General features: G+C 40.7%; 1 protein-coding gene and 1 long non-coding RNA gene across 4 annotated transcripts in view; one reads left to right on the forward strand and one right to left on the reverse strand.

The window, feature by feature from the left end:
• Positions 1-13992, forward strand: part of LOC137183662 (metabotropic glutamate receptor 8-like) — a 160702-nt gene extending 146710 nt beyond the window's left edge. For 2 of the 3 annotated variants that reach the window (XM_067590855.1, XM_067590857.1), the window contains 2 exons: positions 11087-11333; positions 13331-13992. In XM_067590855.1, the coding sequence (XP_067446956.1) occupies positions 11087-11333; positions 13331-13380 (297 nt within the window). In that variant the 3' untranslated portion in view covers positions 13381-13992. Of the gene's footprint in view, positions 1-2808; positions 3731-11086; positions 11334-13330 lie in introns of those variants that run through there. The other variant, XM_067590856.1, reaches the window with a different exon arrangement.
• LOC137183663 (uncharacterized) lies at positions 377-2826 on the reverse strand. The gene is made up of 3 exons (XR_010928514.1): positions 2738-2826; positions 843-909; positions 377-765 (listed from the first exon to the last, which is right to left on the reverse strand). It is a non-coding gene; the product is annotated as an uncharacterized lncRNA (long non-coding RNA).
• Positions 13993-17294: the final 3302 nt, after the last annotated feature.

The raw sequence follows: 17294 nt of genomic DNA on the forward strand, positions 1-17294 counted from the left end.
AGTGTGTGTGAGCAGTGATTAGCTTTGCTCTGCTGCTTATCTTCCTCATGAGCCTCAGACTAGTGGAGAGAGAGAGTCGATACCAACCACAGTGTGACTTCCTGCCATCCGTCGCTGTCATTTAAGCAGCGGTTTATGTTTCGTGTTCACAACAGAGAGACACGTTCTGACGTCTCCTTAAGTATGACAGCAAATATACATAATATAGATTCAGGTTGCTGTATTTATACAAAAACATATTTCATCTTTTCATCATCATAATTATGAATAAATTGTTAATCATGCTTGATGAGGGCAGTTTTTTCTCTACTTAGTGTAAAAAATGTAATGTAACCATATTTAAACACATTTATTCACCTTTATCTTTTTTAATAGGCAATGACAACATAGGTACAGCACTGCAGTGATTAATCAATTCATCAATCAGCAACTATATTAATAATCGATTAATCATTTAAGTCATATTTCAGGCAAAAATACATAAAATTCTCTAGTTCAGCTTCTTAAATGTGAGAATTTACTGTTTTACTTTGACAAATACAAGTTAATAAAATATCTTAAAGATCCTCCAGACATCTATTAAGACATATAAAAACACAAAATAACAAAATATAATTACTTTATCACTTTAAAATCCTTAAAATGGCATCTACTTCTTCTCATTCCCTCAGTAAAGTCCTTTCTCTTCTTGTTCCTTCAGCTGGATGTTTGTTCTTCTTCTCTGTGCAGAATGATGTATGTGCAGAGTTTGTTTTCATCCATCTGCTGAAGGAGGAAAGTTTCTCTGAGCTCACTAATAATCTGTTTTTTTGGAGCCAATCATGGTCCAGTATTCAACTTACATGAGTGTGATGTAGAAACTTGAAGCCTCCAGTTGCACAAACACTCAGAATGTGGTGTCCAACAGTTCTGAAATAAAATATATTTACATGTCAGTTCTCCAGAAAAACAGCAGCAGTTTTGTGACGTTCACTCCCCAGACCTTGAATACTTAATGATTCAGTATGAGCTTTGCACTGAGACTCAAATATCCAAAAGATATTTGGAGGAGAACCAGTCATCAACCTAAAAGGAGGAAGCCAGTGAAGGATCCTGTAATCAATGAGAGATAAAGAGTGTTAGAGATGAGCAGGTGAAGGCACCGCTATCATTTCTTTTATTCTAAAGAACTTTATGAAAGTCTTTTTGCTGTTTACAGGAGTTTTAAGGTACTTCAGTTTCCCTCCAACAAATAACAGGCGAGTGACATTAAAACTACAGGAACATCCAGACACCAGGAGCTGAAGCTGATTCTTTACCTCTTAATGGGATCTGCCTGTACTGGAGGTTTCACTGGAGTAACAGTGTGTACTGGATCGGACATAAGATAGAGTACAATCTCAAAACTTTATTTAAACAGAAAGAAAGAGCCACTGAAGAGTCACTGCTGATGTTAACTCATGAGACTCAGTAGATTGAGAACATGTGAGCTGCTGTGTCCAACATTTGTGAATCTCCAAAATCATGAATCAGTTTAGATCAACATGCTTCAGTCCATTTATATCTTTCAAACTAATAAATAGTAGGGATGCACGATATTGGATTTTTTGCCAGTATCCGATATGCCGATATTTCCAACTCATTGTGGCCGATTGCCGATATATGCACATATTTTTTACCAGATGGCTGAGGAGACTTCTACACATGCAACCATAGATTGTACTAAGTATGATCAAGAAAGACAATATATGAAGGAAGAACTCAGGAAGACTGGAGTTCAGGAGCTCAGTATTAAAACTTTAATGAACCTGCCAAGTGGGAGCAGCAGTAGAGTTTTCATTGAGTTTATTAGACAGACAGGATTAATGTGTAGGATTTAATCTCTGGTCCACACTCCGGAGCAGAAGGTGGCGGTAATGCACCTAATACGCTGGTTGACAACCACCGTTATACACCGAAAAGAAGAAGTTTTTTTTTCCCCAAACAGAGTGGTACATCCTGTCAGCCGAGGTGTTACCTATCTGTGCAGCCGAACAGAGCAGCTCCTCCGCAGACTATTTCACCCTGACGGTCCCGGTGTTTCCTCCGCAGGCTGCACGTCACTCAGCTGCCCCTCAGACCAGCTGCTTCTTCCCACTTTAACCTGAATAACAAACCGGGGCTCGGTGCTCCGGTTGGATCCACACGGAGAGCCGGGGCTAACGTTAGCTGAGAGGCTAGCGGAGCGTTAGCCGCAGCGTGACCGGAGGGAAGCACAGCCAGCTAGCCTCCGCTAGAAGAAGCAGCTGGTCTGACGGGCAGCTGAGTGAAGTGGAGCCTGCGGATGAAACACCGGGACCGTCAGGGTGAAACAGTCCGTGGAGGGAAACACAGTGAGGCGGCGGAGGAGAAGGCAACAAATCAGCCTCTTATAATTGGCAGAAAATGTTCATTTCGGCCGATGCCAATATTTCATTTTAGAGCTTATATCAGCCGATACCGATGACATGCCGATAATATCGTGCATCCCTACTATTTATCTTATATTATTCCTTTATGCAGCCCCTCAGTTCAGCCTCTGTCTGAAACAGGCCGTTCATAATGAAGGAACATGTGACCCAGTGCAGCGATGTGGCTCATTAATGTGTTTTTAATCGTTTTTGGACAACAACAGAGGAATAAGATATATCAGGCTTTGATACACACACAATACTTGTTAGTAGATAAGTTCACTGTTGGTGTGAGATTTGTTAAAAAGAAGAAAAATATAGAAAGTCACCAGTTTTATCCTTCAATATTCTCATGTTTCATGACCCCGTCTGGTTTGTCCACCTGCTCTCTGTTCTGCAGCCGGCAGCTGATGCTCAGATTAAAGAACTGCTGCTCCAGTTTCGCCGAGGCCTCAGCTGCTCTCAGATCAGACTCCCACAGTCCTGAGCTTTAAACCAGCTCCGCTTTGATCAGGCAGAGAGAGGGAGGGCGAGCAGGTCAGAGAGACACAGAGCTGCACAGTCACAGGATTCAGCCCTCCATTAACCTCCCGAACCTTCATTTGCACCTGAAACTTCCTTCTTAAGGAGATTTAAAGTTTGATGATTCTCACATTGAGTTCATGCTTTTTTATGGCTGCAGCACTCTGTAAATGTAAGTATCAGGACTGAATTTTTAGACCTGTACTGTTGTTTTTCTTGTGAGGACGAGCTGTGCTTATTATTCCATACAGATTACTGGAAGTAACAAGACTGAAAACTGCCTCCACATGTTGATCAAGGTTCAAGTTGCCTTTAGGTAGCTTGAGTCTGACTGTGTGCTGGTAGCTGGAGAATCTGAATATTTAGGGTCATTTCCGGTCAGTAAATCTGGTATTCACAAAAGATCCTGAGGCTAAAAAAGTAGATTCTAACTGGCCGAGTTAGGAGAAACTCCTAGAAGTACAGGCTAAGAGTATTTCACAAAGCATTTCCAGTATAAAAGTTGCTCCTAAATCTGACAGAAGTTAGAGGAAGTCCAGAGGGACTCCTGAGTCTCTAAGACCTGCTCACCAGCTGCAGCTAATGTCCCTCCTTGCAGCGATAATGAACTTTGTAAGAATATTTTGACAGCAGGTGAGTTAATAAGGATCCAACCAGTGAACCAAACCATTAGAACAGTAAAATAAGACCAGAGACGCTGGTCTACACATCTCTGCACCACTATGACTCTGGAGTCCTGATGTTAAATAATCACCAACTGTAATAAATAAATGAATTAAACTGAACTCATGGCCATCGTTGGATAACCAGGTAAAATCTATCTATTGATCTATCAATCTATAAACCAATCACTGTGGAGATAGTGAGTAACTTCATTAATAAAACATGATGTCTTCCTTCCTTCTATCTGTCTACCAATCAATCTATCTATCTATCTACCAATCAATCTATCAATCTATCTATCAACCAATCAATCTATCAATCAATCAATCTATCTATCAATCTATCAATCTATCAACCAATCACTGTGGAGATAGTGAGTAACTTCATTAATAAAACATGATGTCTTCCTTCCTTCTATCAATCGATCTATCAACCAATCAATCTATCTATCTATCAATCATCTATCTATCTACCTATCAATCGATCTATCAACCAATCTATCAACCAATCAATCAATCTATCTATCATCTATCTATCAATCAGTCAATCTGTCTATCTATCTATCTACCAATCTATCTATCATAAATCAATCAATCTATCATCTATCTATCAATCTATCAACCTACCAATCTATCAATCAATCTATCAACCAATCACAGTGGAGATGGTGAGTAACTCATTAATAAACATGATGGGGTCGACGTCTCTCTGATCTCAGGAGTTCCTTCAGTTCCTCAGTAGACGTTGCTGTCAGATTTAGAAGGATTCCTGACGGTGAGATAAGATGATCAGTGAAAACGACCTCTGGCGTCTCCGCTCAGTGATGAAGTCTTTCCTCGCCGTGTCTGGTCCGTGAGTCACACAGCAAACGTTTCTCTGTCTTTGTCATGAGACTGAGCGGTTGTTCATGAGTCGGCCCTGCAGCTCTTCCTCACCTCTCTCATCTGGTCTTTCCTACAACGTTTCATCACAACGACAAGTCTATGCAAGGTTCAAAAATGTCATTCATGAGTTCTCAGAGATCACAGTGATGACTTCAGTTTGCTTGTTTTGTCTGACTAAACAGTCTAAAACGACAATTAAAAACAGCAAATATTCACATTTGAGAGGCTGGAACCATCAAATATTTGTGTGTTTTTGCTTGAAAAATGACTGAAACGATTAATCAGTTATCTAAATAGTTGCTGAGTAATTTTCTGACAATTGCATAATCAATTAATCCACTACTTGTTGAAGCTCTAAAGACCACCAAATGAAACGGCAAAATACGTTGTGGGACCATGCACTCCTAAACAAATCACTTAAAAAATATTATGCTTATTGTGTTTTTTGGTTATCTATTTCCTGTTCTGATGTCAGATGTTAAACATGGTCAAAGTTCCAAAACTTGAGGTGAATGTATGTAGAAATGCAACTTGCAAGTCAAAACTCAGGGCATCGGCCTGCTCTGAACAAGCTGAAGCCATAGCCTTGGTTGCTAAGTTGGTTGCTAAGGTGTTTCCATGTGTTCTTCATGTTGTCCGCTCTCATATTTCAGATCTGATTCAGCTCCAACATGTACGGATGGATTGACATTTTGAGCAAAGTGGAATGTAGAAATGCTGCTTGCGAGTCAAAACTCAGGGCGTCAACCTGCTCCGAACGCGTCATTGGCAAAGTTACCTTTACTTCCTGCTCGTGATGACATCAGATCGTTCGCACATGCCCGCAAATAGCCGTCTGTTCTGAAAGCCTTTGTTGCTACGGTGGTTGCTAAGGTGTTTCCATGTGTTGTTCACTCTCCGTGTTCGGATGGATTTGAGAAGTTTATACTAGGAGTTGAGAATGAAAGGAGCTGCATAAAGGGCCAGTACAAGAAAAATAAGGAGGAGAAATCATGCAAAGATATTCCAGTAGAGCCCCAGAATATTAATATACACCTGAAGATGTGCAGAATACGTTGATCTCCTCCCTGAACGGACTGTGTTGCTGTATCATATCTTTCCTCCATTAGAGCACTTTGTCACTACAATGCAAACACGTCATTTTAAGGCACCTGCTGAAAACAAACTGCCTCTGCGTTTTTTTCTCGTCATCAGACTCTTCTGACCTTCAGATTGTTTGTGTTGTCGGTTTGGTAATGACAGCTTGTGTCGGAGCGTCCGCATAAATCACCTCGGAGCCTGTTTTCTCTCTCAGGCCCACAAATGACGTTATGCTCCGCTGTCTGTCATACATTTTCATAATGATTCCTTGATGCATCGCTGGAATCACCGCCGTGCTCGCCGCTGTCATTGCTTTGAGCTCTTGGCGGTGAGGCGGGGGGTGGGGGGGGGGGGGGGGGTCTCACCATCTGTCGCCATGTTTCCTTCCTTCTTCCCCTTCCTCCTCGTCCTGGTGTCTGAGAGGAGCCCCGCTGAGGATACCCCGTCGTCACTTTGCCACTCAGTCAGAGGGCCATTAGCCGGGGCCATGACTTATATGTGAGGCAGTTGCCATGGCAACACGGGTGGTCTCTTGAGCAGCAGCAGCATAGCATTTTGGGAGCATGTGCACAGGTGTGGTGTGACAGATGATGGTAGGCGGGGAGAGGAAACAGAGGTTTGTGCTGCCTGGATGATCTATGTATGTGTGTGTGTGTGTGTGTGTGTTTGGTTGGTTGCTCTCTCTCTCTCTGATAACTGAGCTGAGTGTCTTCATGCTGAAGCAGACGGTTGGTTCTCACCACAAAATGAGTTTTACCAGCATGAGCGGCGGCGGCAGCGAGATCAAATACAGACAACGCTTTAATGCTTCCTGTCACAACTGAACAATAATATATATTAAACACATAAACTCTCTCTGTGTCCACTGGACTCCACTCTGTCTCTAAAGCCTGACATTCACTGTTGATGTATATGATAATATTTACTGATTGATGTAGTTAAAGTATTGCAGTAAAAGTACATAAGTATTATGAGTTTGATGTAGTTAAAGTATTGCAGTAAAAGTACATAAGTATTATGAGCTTGATGTAGTTAAAGTATTGCAGTAAAAGTACATAAGTATTATGAGCTTGATGTAGTTAAAGTATTGCAGTAAAAGTACATAAGTATTATGAGCTTGATGTAGTTAAAGTATTGCAGTAAAAGTACATAAGTATTATGAGCTTGATGTAGTTAAAGTATTGCAGTAAAAGTAGTGGTTTGGTCCCTCTGACTGATATATTATTATATATGACATCATTAGATTATTAATAGTGAAGCATCAGTGTTAGAGCAGCATGTTACTGTTGTAGCTGCTGGAGGTGGAGCTAGCTTACACTACTTTATATACAGTTAGCTAGTTTAGTCCAGTGGTTCCCAACCTAGGGGTCGGGCCCCTCCAAAGGGTCAGCAGATAAATCTGAGGGGTGGTGAGATGATTAATGGGAGAGGAAAGAAGAAAAAACAAAGTTCTGATACACAAATCTGTTTTCAGTTTTTGGACTTTTTCTCTAATCTTTGATTTTTGCTGAAATATTGGATCATTTGAACATTTATTGAAATGAAAGCATGTGAGAAGTTTAGAGGGAAAAATCACTATTTGGTGGAGCTGTTAACAACTCATAGACATGTGAAATGTGACCCCGACTACACACTGCTTTTTGTAAGACGTCAAAAGCCAAAAAGGTTGGAAACCACTGGTTTCATCTTTAACAATGTGTTGTATTTTAAAAGCTTGTTATATTATCCATTGTGTCAAATCTTCATCTGAAAAGTAACTAAAGCTGTTAAATAAATGTAGTGGAGTAGAAAGTACAATATTTCCCTCTGAAATCACATGGAAATACTCAAGTAAAGTACAAGTACCTCAAAACTGTACTTAAATACAGTACTTGAGCAAATATACTTTTCCAATACATGTCAGTGAATCTTTACACCTCCAGTGAGGACTCTATCTTCCTTTGCCCCGTCGGTTGATGACAGTTAAACTTTTAATGGCGGCTGCACACAGAAGCCACAGTTATGAAAATGATGCAGAAGCTAATTTTACTGATATCAAAGTTCCTTCTTCATCAGTATAATTTCACAGATCAGCAAACATAACCTTCAAAAAGTTCAAAGTTTGATTATCTGGTCTGCACTAATAAATAATCAGTGGGCTAAACTTAATTAATTGTGTCATACAGCTATGGCAGCAGTCTGTAAGAGTTGATGTAGTTGGTAGCTGTGACTCTGCTGCAAATCAGAACAGATGCTGTTTCAGTTGGTTGCTGTGAAACTCAACCAGCAGAGACTTTAAACTCGCAGCAGAGAGATAATCCATAACGTCAATAATCCGTCTACACATGAGATATTTTTGTTAGTGTAGTGCAGTCAGGGTTCAGGTGTGACTGTTTGAAAAGACTCAGAGTTACACTGAGAGAATTCACTGCAGATAACAATGCAGAGAATCAATAATCTCACACTGGCTCATAAATGCAGTACAGAGCCTAATGATGCGTTCAGGGTCATCTGTCAAACCGAGATGAGGAGAGTCCTGTTGATCAGTCCGCTGCAGCTGATTTAACAAGGTGAGAGGAGGAGGCGCTGAAAAGAGACCACTTAGTTCAGTTTTACTGTTTAAATGAAGAGTTTTTTATTCCAGTGTGTACTTTGTCATGTTTTTTTTTATTTCTAGTTCATGTGGATGATTTTATTTACCTCAGCTGCAGACAGAACCAGGATTTTACCTCTAACTTCCATGTTTTTTAAATATATTTGATTAAGAAGCCTCTCTGTTTTATGATCTGCTCCTGTTTTAAGTTCCTGTTGATGCAAACTTAAAACCATATTTACCATAAATGTACATAAAGGTGGACGTAGTGAAGTGTGGTTTCATTCTCTCTGGAAACACGTCCTGCTAACTCGGACACAAGCTAACGTTAGCTTACTGGGAACACCGAGCGCCGCACACTTGGGCTAACGTTAGCTACTTTAGCTAAACTGTCAATCACAGCTGTCAATCAACGCCCACACGGCAGACATCAAAGCTGCTATAAGTCTTCAAATCTTATTAGTGGAGCAATAATTCCCAAAATGGCCACCAGCACACTTACTAGAGGACCTGAATTTAGAGATTGAGACCAGAATGACTGGTTGAAAACAATGATTGACTCAGTATTTCTAGAGAGAAGTTGAAGCTTTTTGAACAGGAGTCAGTTGGAGCAGCTAGCGGCCGTCGGTGGAACTTTAAGATGATTCAGACCCAAGTCGTTGGAGCTGCTGGTTGATGTTTATCTGTTGATAAATTCAGTATAACATCTACTGCATTAATTCCATCAGTACAACAGTCATGATACACACCACTAATACTAATTTTTATTCACTCATAACTTCCAATTCATTGCTGTTAAGCTAACGTCAGTAAAGCTAAACACTTCCTTCACAGATTTCACTTTCTAAATCTTCCTGCAACTTTCCTTTTCACAATAGTTAAATCAGCAGGAAGTGTTGAGTTTCATTGGTAGTAGCTTAACAATGCTTAAAAAACAGCAAATTGGAAGCAATATAACACTGATCCAAACACATCAGTTAAATCACAACCCTGGAACCCAAAACTGGACTTTTCCATCAGTCGGCAGGAGAGTAAAAACTTCAAACAGCGGCTGGTTTCTCCCTGAAAAGACAAAAGTATCAGCCGCAAACACGAGTCACCAGATCCAGTAAATGAACCGCGCAGAGTCGAGCATCTGGTGTTTTAATGAAGCCTGATGGAATTATTACTGCTGAGTTCAGTCCTTCTGACCATCAAATCATCAGGTTTATCTGCAGGTGGTGAAGTGACATAAAAACTCCATTACTGCCAGCTGAAACCCAAAACTTGTTTAATGACACAAACTTCAGTTATGAGGCCGAGATCGTCCGTAGTAGACGAGACAACTTAAAGAAAAGTTTTATCTCATTAAAATACATTTAATGGACCTCAAAAATGGAATAATGTGTTTAATGGCCAATCCACAGATCCCAGTCTGAGATGAATACAAGAACTGAATTAAAATAGTGTGTGTTGAGGATATGAATATGTTGTATCAAATGAGCAAACAAACTTGATATACTTGAATTACTTTTCAATTATTTTGATACATGACATAAAACAAATCAAAGGTGCTCTGTGAAGTTTTTCTGCGTGCTTCCTTGAGCTCCGACAAACCTGCTGAATGTTTTTCCTTCCTCATTAAACATTTGCAAAGATATATTTTGAATATTTTACATACATGTTTGCCAGCTTGTGGTCTTTTATTTTTGTCTTTGCTACGTTTCTGAGCACGTTACTGCCACCAACTGTCGATGGTTGGGATCAGGAATGTTTATCCCATACGCACATTCACGGTATACAACAAATAGAGGATTACTCATGGAAACTAGGGGTGTGCCCAAATACAAATACGTTATTCGGCAAAGCACAAGTAGTGGGGTTTTTAACGAATATTTGTTTCATACAAATATTTAAAAAATGTTCCGCTGTGACGTCACTCAGCAGGTCTCAATGAGGGGAGTCACATCCACCTGCTACATGACGCACATTTCTTATTTGGACATTACTCTCGGAGTTGGGGGTGTTGGGGGTGTTCCCCAGAGATAAAGCTGAACTACTGACACATGAAAAGTGCTCTCAAGAGACTCTCCATAACCTGTTGTTCTCCTTCTCCTTTCCACAAAGTTAGGTTGTAAAAAATAGGCAATAAATGAAAAGTGCAAAGCAACAATCGCCTTTGAAGTTCCTCCCTACATGTTACACGGTGTGTTGTCTCTGTGTTATGAGTGTATAAATAGGTAGAGGTCTGTCTGCAGTGAGGTGATGAGTAAAGTTTTAGCTCAGTAATCAGCGCAGTCGTCTATGATCTGGGAGACTCCAGTTTGAGACCCGATGTGACAGTTTATTCATGAACACTTATTGTAACACTTTAATTTTCTAAAATTAAAAGCGTAATAAAAACAAAAACAGGATTATAAAAGCCTCTTTCCGCTTTATTCGAATACAAATACAAATACAAATAATTTTGCTGCCTCAACAAATACAGATACAAATACAAATACTGGGATCTCTGCACATCCCTAATGGAAACGTTGAACCATAGCGCCACACATGGCCAACAACTCCACAAGGCAGCCTTTTAAGAGGAAATAAAGATGTTTTTACTGTTTGAGAGTGATAGTATTACTGATTCGATGTAATGATTTATTAAAGGACACGTCTGGTGATTTTCTATATTTTTTGAACATGAACACATGTCACCCAGTGCAGCAGTGTGACTCACTGACGTGTTTTTAATAGTTTCTGGACAACAGCGGAGGAATCAGATATATCAGGCTTTGATACACACACAATACTTGTTAGTAGATCAGTTCATTGTTGGTTTGGATCCAAACATGAGATTTGTTGACAAGAAGAAAAACATAGAAAATCGCCACACCACAGACAGTCAGCAGGAGCCAATCAGAGTCTGGGTCTGGTATGTTAAAGATGGCGCTCGTCCACTAACCCCTCCCCTCCTCTTGTCTTGTCCTCAGATGTACATCCAGACTGCCACGCTGACCGTCTCCCTCAGCCTCAGCGCCTCCGTCTCTCTGGGCATGCTCTACATGCCGAAGGTCTACATCATCATCTTTCACCCGGAGCAGAACGTCCCCAAACGCAAACGCAGCTTCAAGGCCATCGTCACCGCCGCCACCATGACCAGCAAGCTGTCGCAGCTGGCGGCCGAGAGGCCCAACGGCGAGGTGAAGACGGAGCTGTGCGAGGGCGTGGAGGCCACCGGTGAGTGACGGAGAGACCTTCTCCTGGTCTGAAATCACACGATCTGGGCCTCGTTTCCCAATAATGATCAATCAACACAAATAAATGTAGAGCTTTAATCAACAACTATTTTAATCGATTAACCTTTTGGAGTCTTTTTTTAAGAAAAAAAAGTCCAGCTTCTTAAATGTGAATATTTTCTGGTTTCTCTATGACAGTAAACTGAATATCTTTGTGTTGTGGACAAAACAAGACATTTGAAAACATCATCATCAACATTTTTCACCATTTTCTGATGTTTTATAGACTAAACAACTAATCGATTAATCGAAAAAATGAAAAGATAATGGAGATAATGAAAATGATCGTTAGTTGCAGCCATAAATTAAATGTTTGTATTCAATACTGTGCAAAAGATTTAGACACTAAAAGGAAAATGAGGATATTTTCAACAATAATGCCATGAATAGTTTTTATTGATCAGTTAACTTGATCCAGAGTCGAGTAAACAGCAGAAGCTTAAAGGAAATCAGTATTTGGTCTTTAGAACAGCAGCAGTTCTCCTCAGTGTTTCTGTCTCTTCATGTTAATCCCAGACTGACTCAATGATGTTGAGATCAGAGACCATCTGTTGCAGAAGATAGATCTTTATGACTCTGGTTGGATGTTCATGCTGCAGATGATCAGACGCCTCCATGATGGTGTTACATTATGAAGATGAATCTAAACATGTAAAACGCCTAAAACCTTTGCACCATGTTGTGTATCCAGCATTTACTGATATATTCTGGACCAAAGAAGACTTCCTCTCACACTATACACTCCACAGGATAAAAGAAGTTCAGCCTCATGTAATGTAGAAAAAGTAGAAGTGATGTGGGAGCCGCTGTTGTTGGATAAAGCACATCTGTGTTTAGTCAGCACATCTCTGATGAGTAAACAAGCCGACGTCTCGCACTTTTCTGCTGACGGATCAAGAAGCGGCTTTGAAGTGTAACTCTGAGCTGTAAACAGTTTGACTGCATCAGATCTGGTCTCAGGTGACGTCTAAACAAACTCAAGTCAACTTCCTGTTAAATCCTCATTACTGCAGAGATGCTTCACTCCAGCTTCACCTCCAGATAAATAGAAAGACTTTACAGAGAAACGACTGATGTTCTTCTCTCAGCACTTTGCTTCAGAGAATAATTAACAGTATTTGGAGTAAAGTGTCATTTGTTCCTCAGTAGTTTCTGACTGTAAATAAAGGAGCAGTCCCACATTTACATGAATCCTCTCGTTGTGGTTTTCTCCAGAGTTAGATAGAAAGATCCCTGTGAGAAATAAACCATATAGCAGCAAAGATCGAGCACTTTCATCTGTTGCAAAAACTGCTATAAAGATAAAGTTTTATTATTATTGTTATAAAGCGTTTACTGATGATTTCGCCTGTTTCAGGTGACCTTTTCAGAGTTGTTACAGCGTGTTCAGACTTGCGTTCTTCGTTGGTTTGACTGCTGGACTGTTTGTGTTTATTCACCCCAAACAGCCAACAAAATATTAACTGTACATCAGATGTAAACTAGCTGTGGATGTTTATGAAACATTGGCCTGTTTCACCAAATTTGCAAAACGTAAGCCGCCACTTGCAACATGAGATAATTTCCTCTTGCAATAATTTTAACACATTTAACTAAATAAAAGAAACAACATACTCGCAACCCCTGCATGGGCCATGCAAGAGGACTGTACGACTCACAGATTTATCTGCAGTTTGAGATTGACAATCATTAATTAACAGGACAGTGGTATCGTTTGCATACTCGCAAATTGCTTCCGTGAAGCTCTGGGATACGTGCCTTGGGCAAATTCGCATCTAATTGCATATTTGCATCAACTTTGTATACAATCGCTGCATCCAAAATGCTATCTGAACACAGTTAGTCTGTTATTGGTAATTTCAATAAACCACAAACTGTCAGTCTTTTATTGCCTGTTGTGACATCCACTGATCAGAAAATGTTCTTTTCTCTCCTCAGTTCCGCCGACAAAAACCACCTACGTCAGCTACACCAACCACGCCATATGAAGAAACAAGACCTCTGACACGAGGACGTAGGACGAGGACCGGGACATTTAAAAAAAAGCAGATCTCATGTCAGGCTCAGAGGAGACGTCACCGGAGCCCGACAGAGACGAGGAGCTCTGAACTATCTGAAGGATCATCGAGACGTCTGACAAACTGAACCAACACATCCGTGGTGTTTTTATGCTTATAGACGGCGAGGAACGGAGCCGGAACGGCACCGAAAAACCTGAAGGATCACAATTAAAAACCATCTGAGACCCAGAAGAAGAAGCAGGAGGATGCTAATGTGAAAGACAAAAAAAAAAAAAACCTAAAAAATTAAAGTCTTCAAAAAAGAAATACAAAAAAATAAATGGTGGGGACCAACCATATTTGTTGTTATTCTAATTGTACATACAAAAAAAACCAAAAAAACAATTTGTTGTTGTGAAAATTTCTGATTCTTGTCTCATGTCGTCCGTCCGTCGACCTGCATTATGAGATGAGTCCGTCGCTGTCTTTGGCTAACTGAATGGTAGCTTTTGGTTGTGAAATGTTTAAATGCTATGGTTGAATTGACGCATGCCTGTTTTTATACAAATGATCTATTTATAATAAAGGAATGTTTCACAAGTTGGTGCCACGTTTGGGTCTGTTTGAGTAACAGAAGAACATATGAACAACAGAAGAACATGCATATTATTGTTGTTGTGTTAAGGATGTTGTTGTTGCTTCGGTGTCAGTATGCAGTCGTCTTCTCAGTGGAAACAGGAAGTGTTTTTGCGCTGCAGAGATGCCTTCGTTATGGCGGCAGGTCAGTGTGGTTTTTGATATCAATAAACTGGCAGACTAACGTACACAACAGCGTTGTTGAAGGAAAGAAAAGTGAATAGTTTTAGGTTAAGGGGGAGTTAAAGTTAAAGTAAAGATATTAAACTAAGTCTTATTTATTTTTACAGCCTTTTGATTCATAGAAATAAATTGAGTGAATGTTTGATCTTTGTGAATACCATGACTTTAGTCTTTTTACCCATAAATTCAAATTTAAACCCATAAAATTGACTTGAAATTCACATGTATGACCATGAAATCACTGGAGTCTTCTCAGACACACTTTCAAAAAGTTGATAGATTTGTCTGTAGGCACTTTATTTTTTCTTTAAATCACTTAAAGGCTCTTAAAAGTCACCGAATCTAGTGAGTAAGTCCTGAGTTGGCAACGCTGGACGGGCACGTCGGCTCTGACTTCATGATGACAAAAGTTACTGGACCTTAGATTTAAAGGACGAGTTCACAGTTTTACAAGTGTGTCTTAAAACAACAGTCAGGAGCCCAAATGAACATTAAAGCTGTTTTTCTTGCTGTAATCATTCTTCCTGTTCATACTGACCATTAGAAGATCCCTTCATAATGACCTTACAATAAACAAACCTTCTGTTCATTCAGACAGAGTCTTTGGGTTTACAGAATGAAGAAATATTTGACAGGGACGAAACGAAAAACAGGCGATGCTTCCGAGACAAACAAGACAACCTGCTTCGCTGATTGCAAAGTCAAGAAAATATAAAGAAGCCTGTCGTGCTCTTGAGTTCACAGTGATTGTGGTGGGAGATGAGGAGAAACCAGTGTGTATTTTATGTCTGAAAACTCTGGCAGCAGACAGCAACTCCAGTCATGTCAATAAGACACTCGAGTTCTTTCAGAGAAAACTTAGTGAATACCGTCAGCAAGAGCATCACCGCTTTGTAAAAGCTGCATCAGTGAACAATAAAGCACTAATGACATCATACAAAGTCACCACACGAGAGCAGAGGAGCTCGTACTCCCTGCAGCTTTAGATATGGTGTCAACTATGCTTGATGAGACAAGCGCCACAAAATTGAAGGCTGTCCATCTGTCCAATGACACAGTTACAAGACGTATATGCAATATTTCAAATGTTTCACCTTACAAATGGACGAGGCTACTGGCAGCAATAAAGACTGCTTGTTTATTGCTTATTTTTGCTTTGTCATGTCAGAGTAACTGTTTGAGGATTTTCTGTTTTGCAATAAACAAGTAAGGTGACAGCTGATGAGCTCTTTCGGCTTCTTGACTGAAATGGGAGAAGTGTGTGGGCGTTTGCACAGATGGTGCACAGACCATGGCGGGGAAAAAGGAAGGGACTGCCGGCACTGATCGGGAAGGTCTCGACAAATACACGATGGATGCACTGAGAGAAGCTCTAGCATCGAGGCAGATTAGCCCTGAACTAAACAAAGTTTTGACTGATGTTGTTAGCGTGGTCGATTTCATCTAAACAAGACCCCTGAAAGTGAAAAGTCTTTGAGCTCAGAGAGGAAAATCAGGTGTTTTTGGAGGAGGAGCATATGCATGAAGTTGCAAGCCAGTTTAGTGACGAACAGTTTCTGGTGAAACTCAGTTCCAGTTCATCGAGATGACATCTGACTCCACTGTGAGACTGAGGTTTACAGCTCAGACACTAAGTGAATTCTGGCTTGTGGAGAAGGAGCTGCTTCCCTTCACCACATCCTATCTCTGAGAGATGGGCTTTACTGCGGTCACCTCACTGAAAACAAAGTGCAGATCTAAGCTCAACATTGAGTTTGACTTGAGAGTGGCAGTATCAAGCCTCAAAGTTTATCTGAAGTTAATATGAAGCTTCATAAAGCAGATCGCCTCATTTCCCCGAATCACTACAACCAAAGGCAGCGCTATTTATTTTTTTATTTATTTCTATGATATATGGTATGTTCGTCTTGGCCTCGGCTACCTGCCTACTTCCTTCCTGATCAACTTCCTTGCCAGAAGATGCGTCGTTTTATAAGATGCAGCAGAAATCATGTTCTCTTACAAGCCATGACACCCAGAATGAGTTCATACAAGCAGCTTCTGGTCTGACGCAGAAAGAAACCATCAGAGAGACTGAAGGGAAACGTTTTTTTTACTCTCATGGTTGACGAAGGTTGAAGCTTCAAATCTGAACAAATGACAGTTTGTGTTCGCTACACTCACAGTATCGAACTACAAGAGATTTGTTGACTGCTCTGAAAGGACTGATGCAGAAGCTTTATATGGTCAATTTAAAAAGTTCCTGAAGGAACATGAAATTTCCAGCTTCCCTGTGGTTGCGCAGAGTTATGACGGTGTTGCCATCATGGCCGGGAACCAAGATCACCCTGCAGCCATCTACTGTACATCCACTGTAAGGCACACAAACTAAATTTGGTATTAATTGAAGCTTGCAAAGTCAACCGGAGAGCTTCTGGTTTTTTCTGCATCATGGAAAGTCTGGACAAATTTTCTGGCCAAGCTGGAACTCACCATGTCTTCCTATAGAAACAGCTGGGAGTGAAAGCCGACCTGTCTGCCTTGAGTGACACATGATGGGCCTGTAGACGGCAAAACATGTCAGCTGTGAGAAATTCTTTGAAGCCCATCATCATCATCACCACCACTCTGAGTTTTCTGTGCCCCGATACCGCAGATTTACAGAGGCTTCGGGTCGTCTTCACAGCGTGGGAAGACTAGAATTCTGCACTGCGTATTGTCCGTGTTGCATCTCAGGCCCTGCAGAAAACAGATCCGATGCTTATTTAAGCGTCTAGTGTTCTACAGGCCAGCATCCAGCAGGCTTGGAGAAATGAGAAACAATTGAACACTAGAACAATGGACTCTGTCACAGAAGAGGACACGTTAACTTCTGCACTTGTGGACAGCATGATGGGGCGAAGGGAGTTTAAAACCTCTGGTTCCAAGAGCCCCAAGAGCAGATGGGCTAAACACCTCTGCTATCCAGTTATTTATACGCTTATAAGAATAAATGCGACCGATGTCTCTCTGGGAAATCCCAAAGCCGCTGCCTTGACTGGATTATACCCAAACTTTACCAAAGTGCTCAAATTGGCCCTTTTACTGCCAGCGGGGACGACGAC

This window comes from Thunnus thynnus, chromosome 5, assembly GCF_963924715.1.
Source record: "Thunnus thynnus chromosome 5, fThuThy2.1, whole genome shotgun sequence".
Taxonomy (NCBI): Eukaryota; Metazoa; Chordata; class Actinopteri; order Scombriformes; family Scombridae; genus Thunnus; species Thunnus thynnus.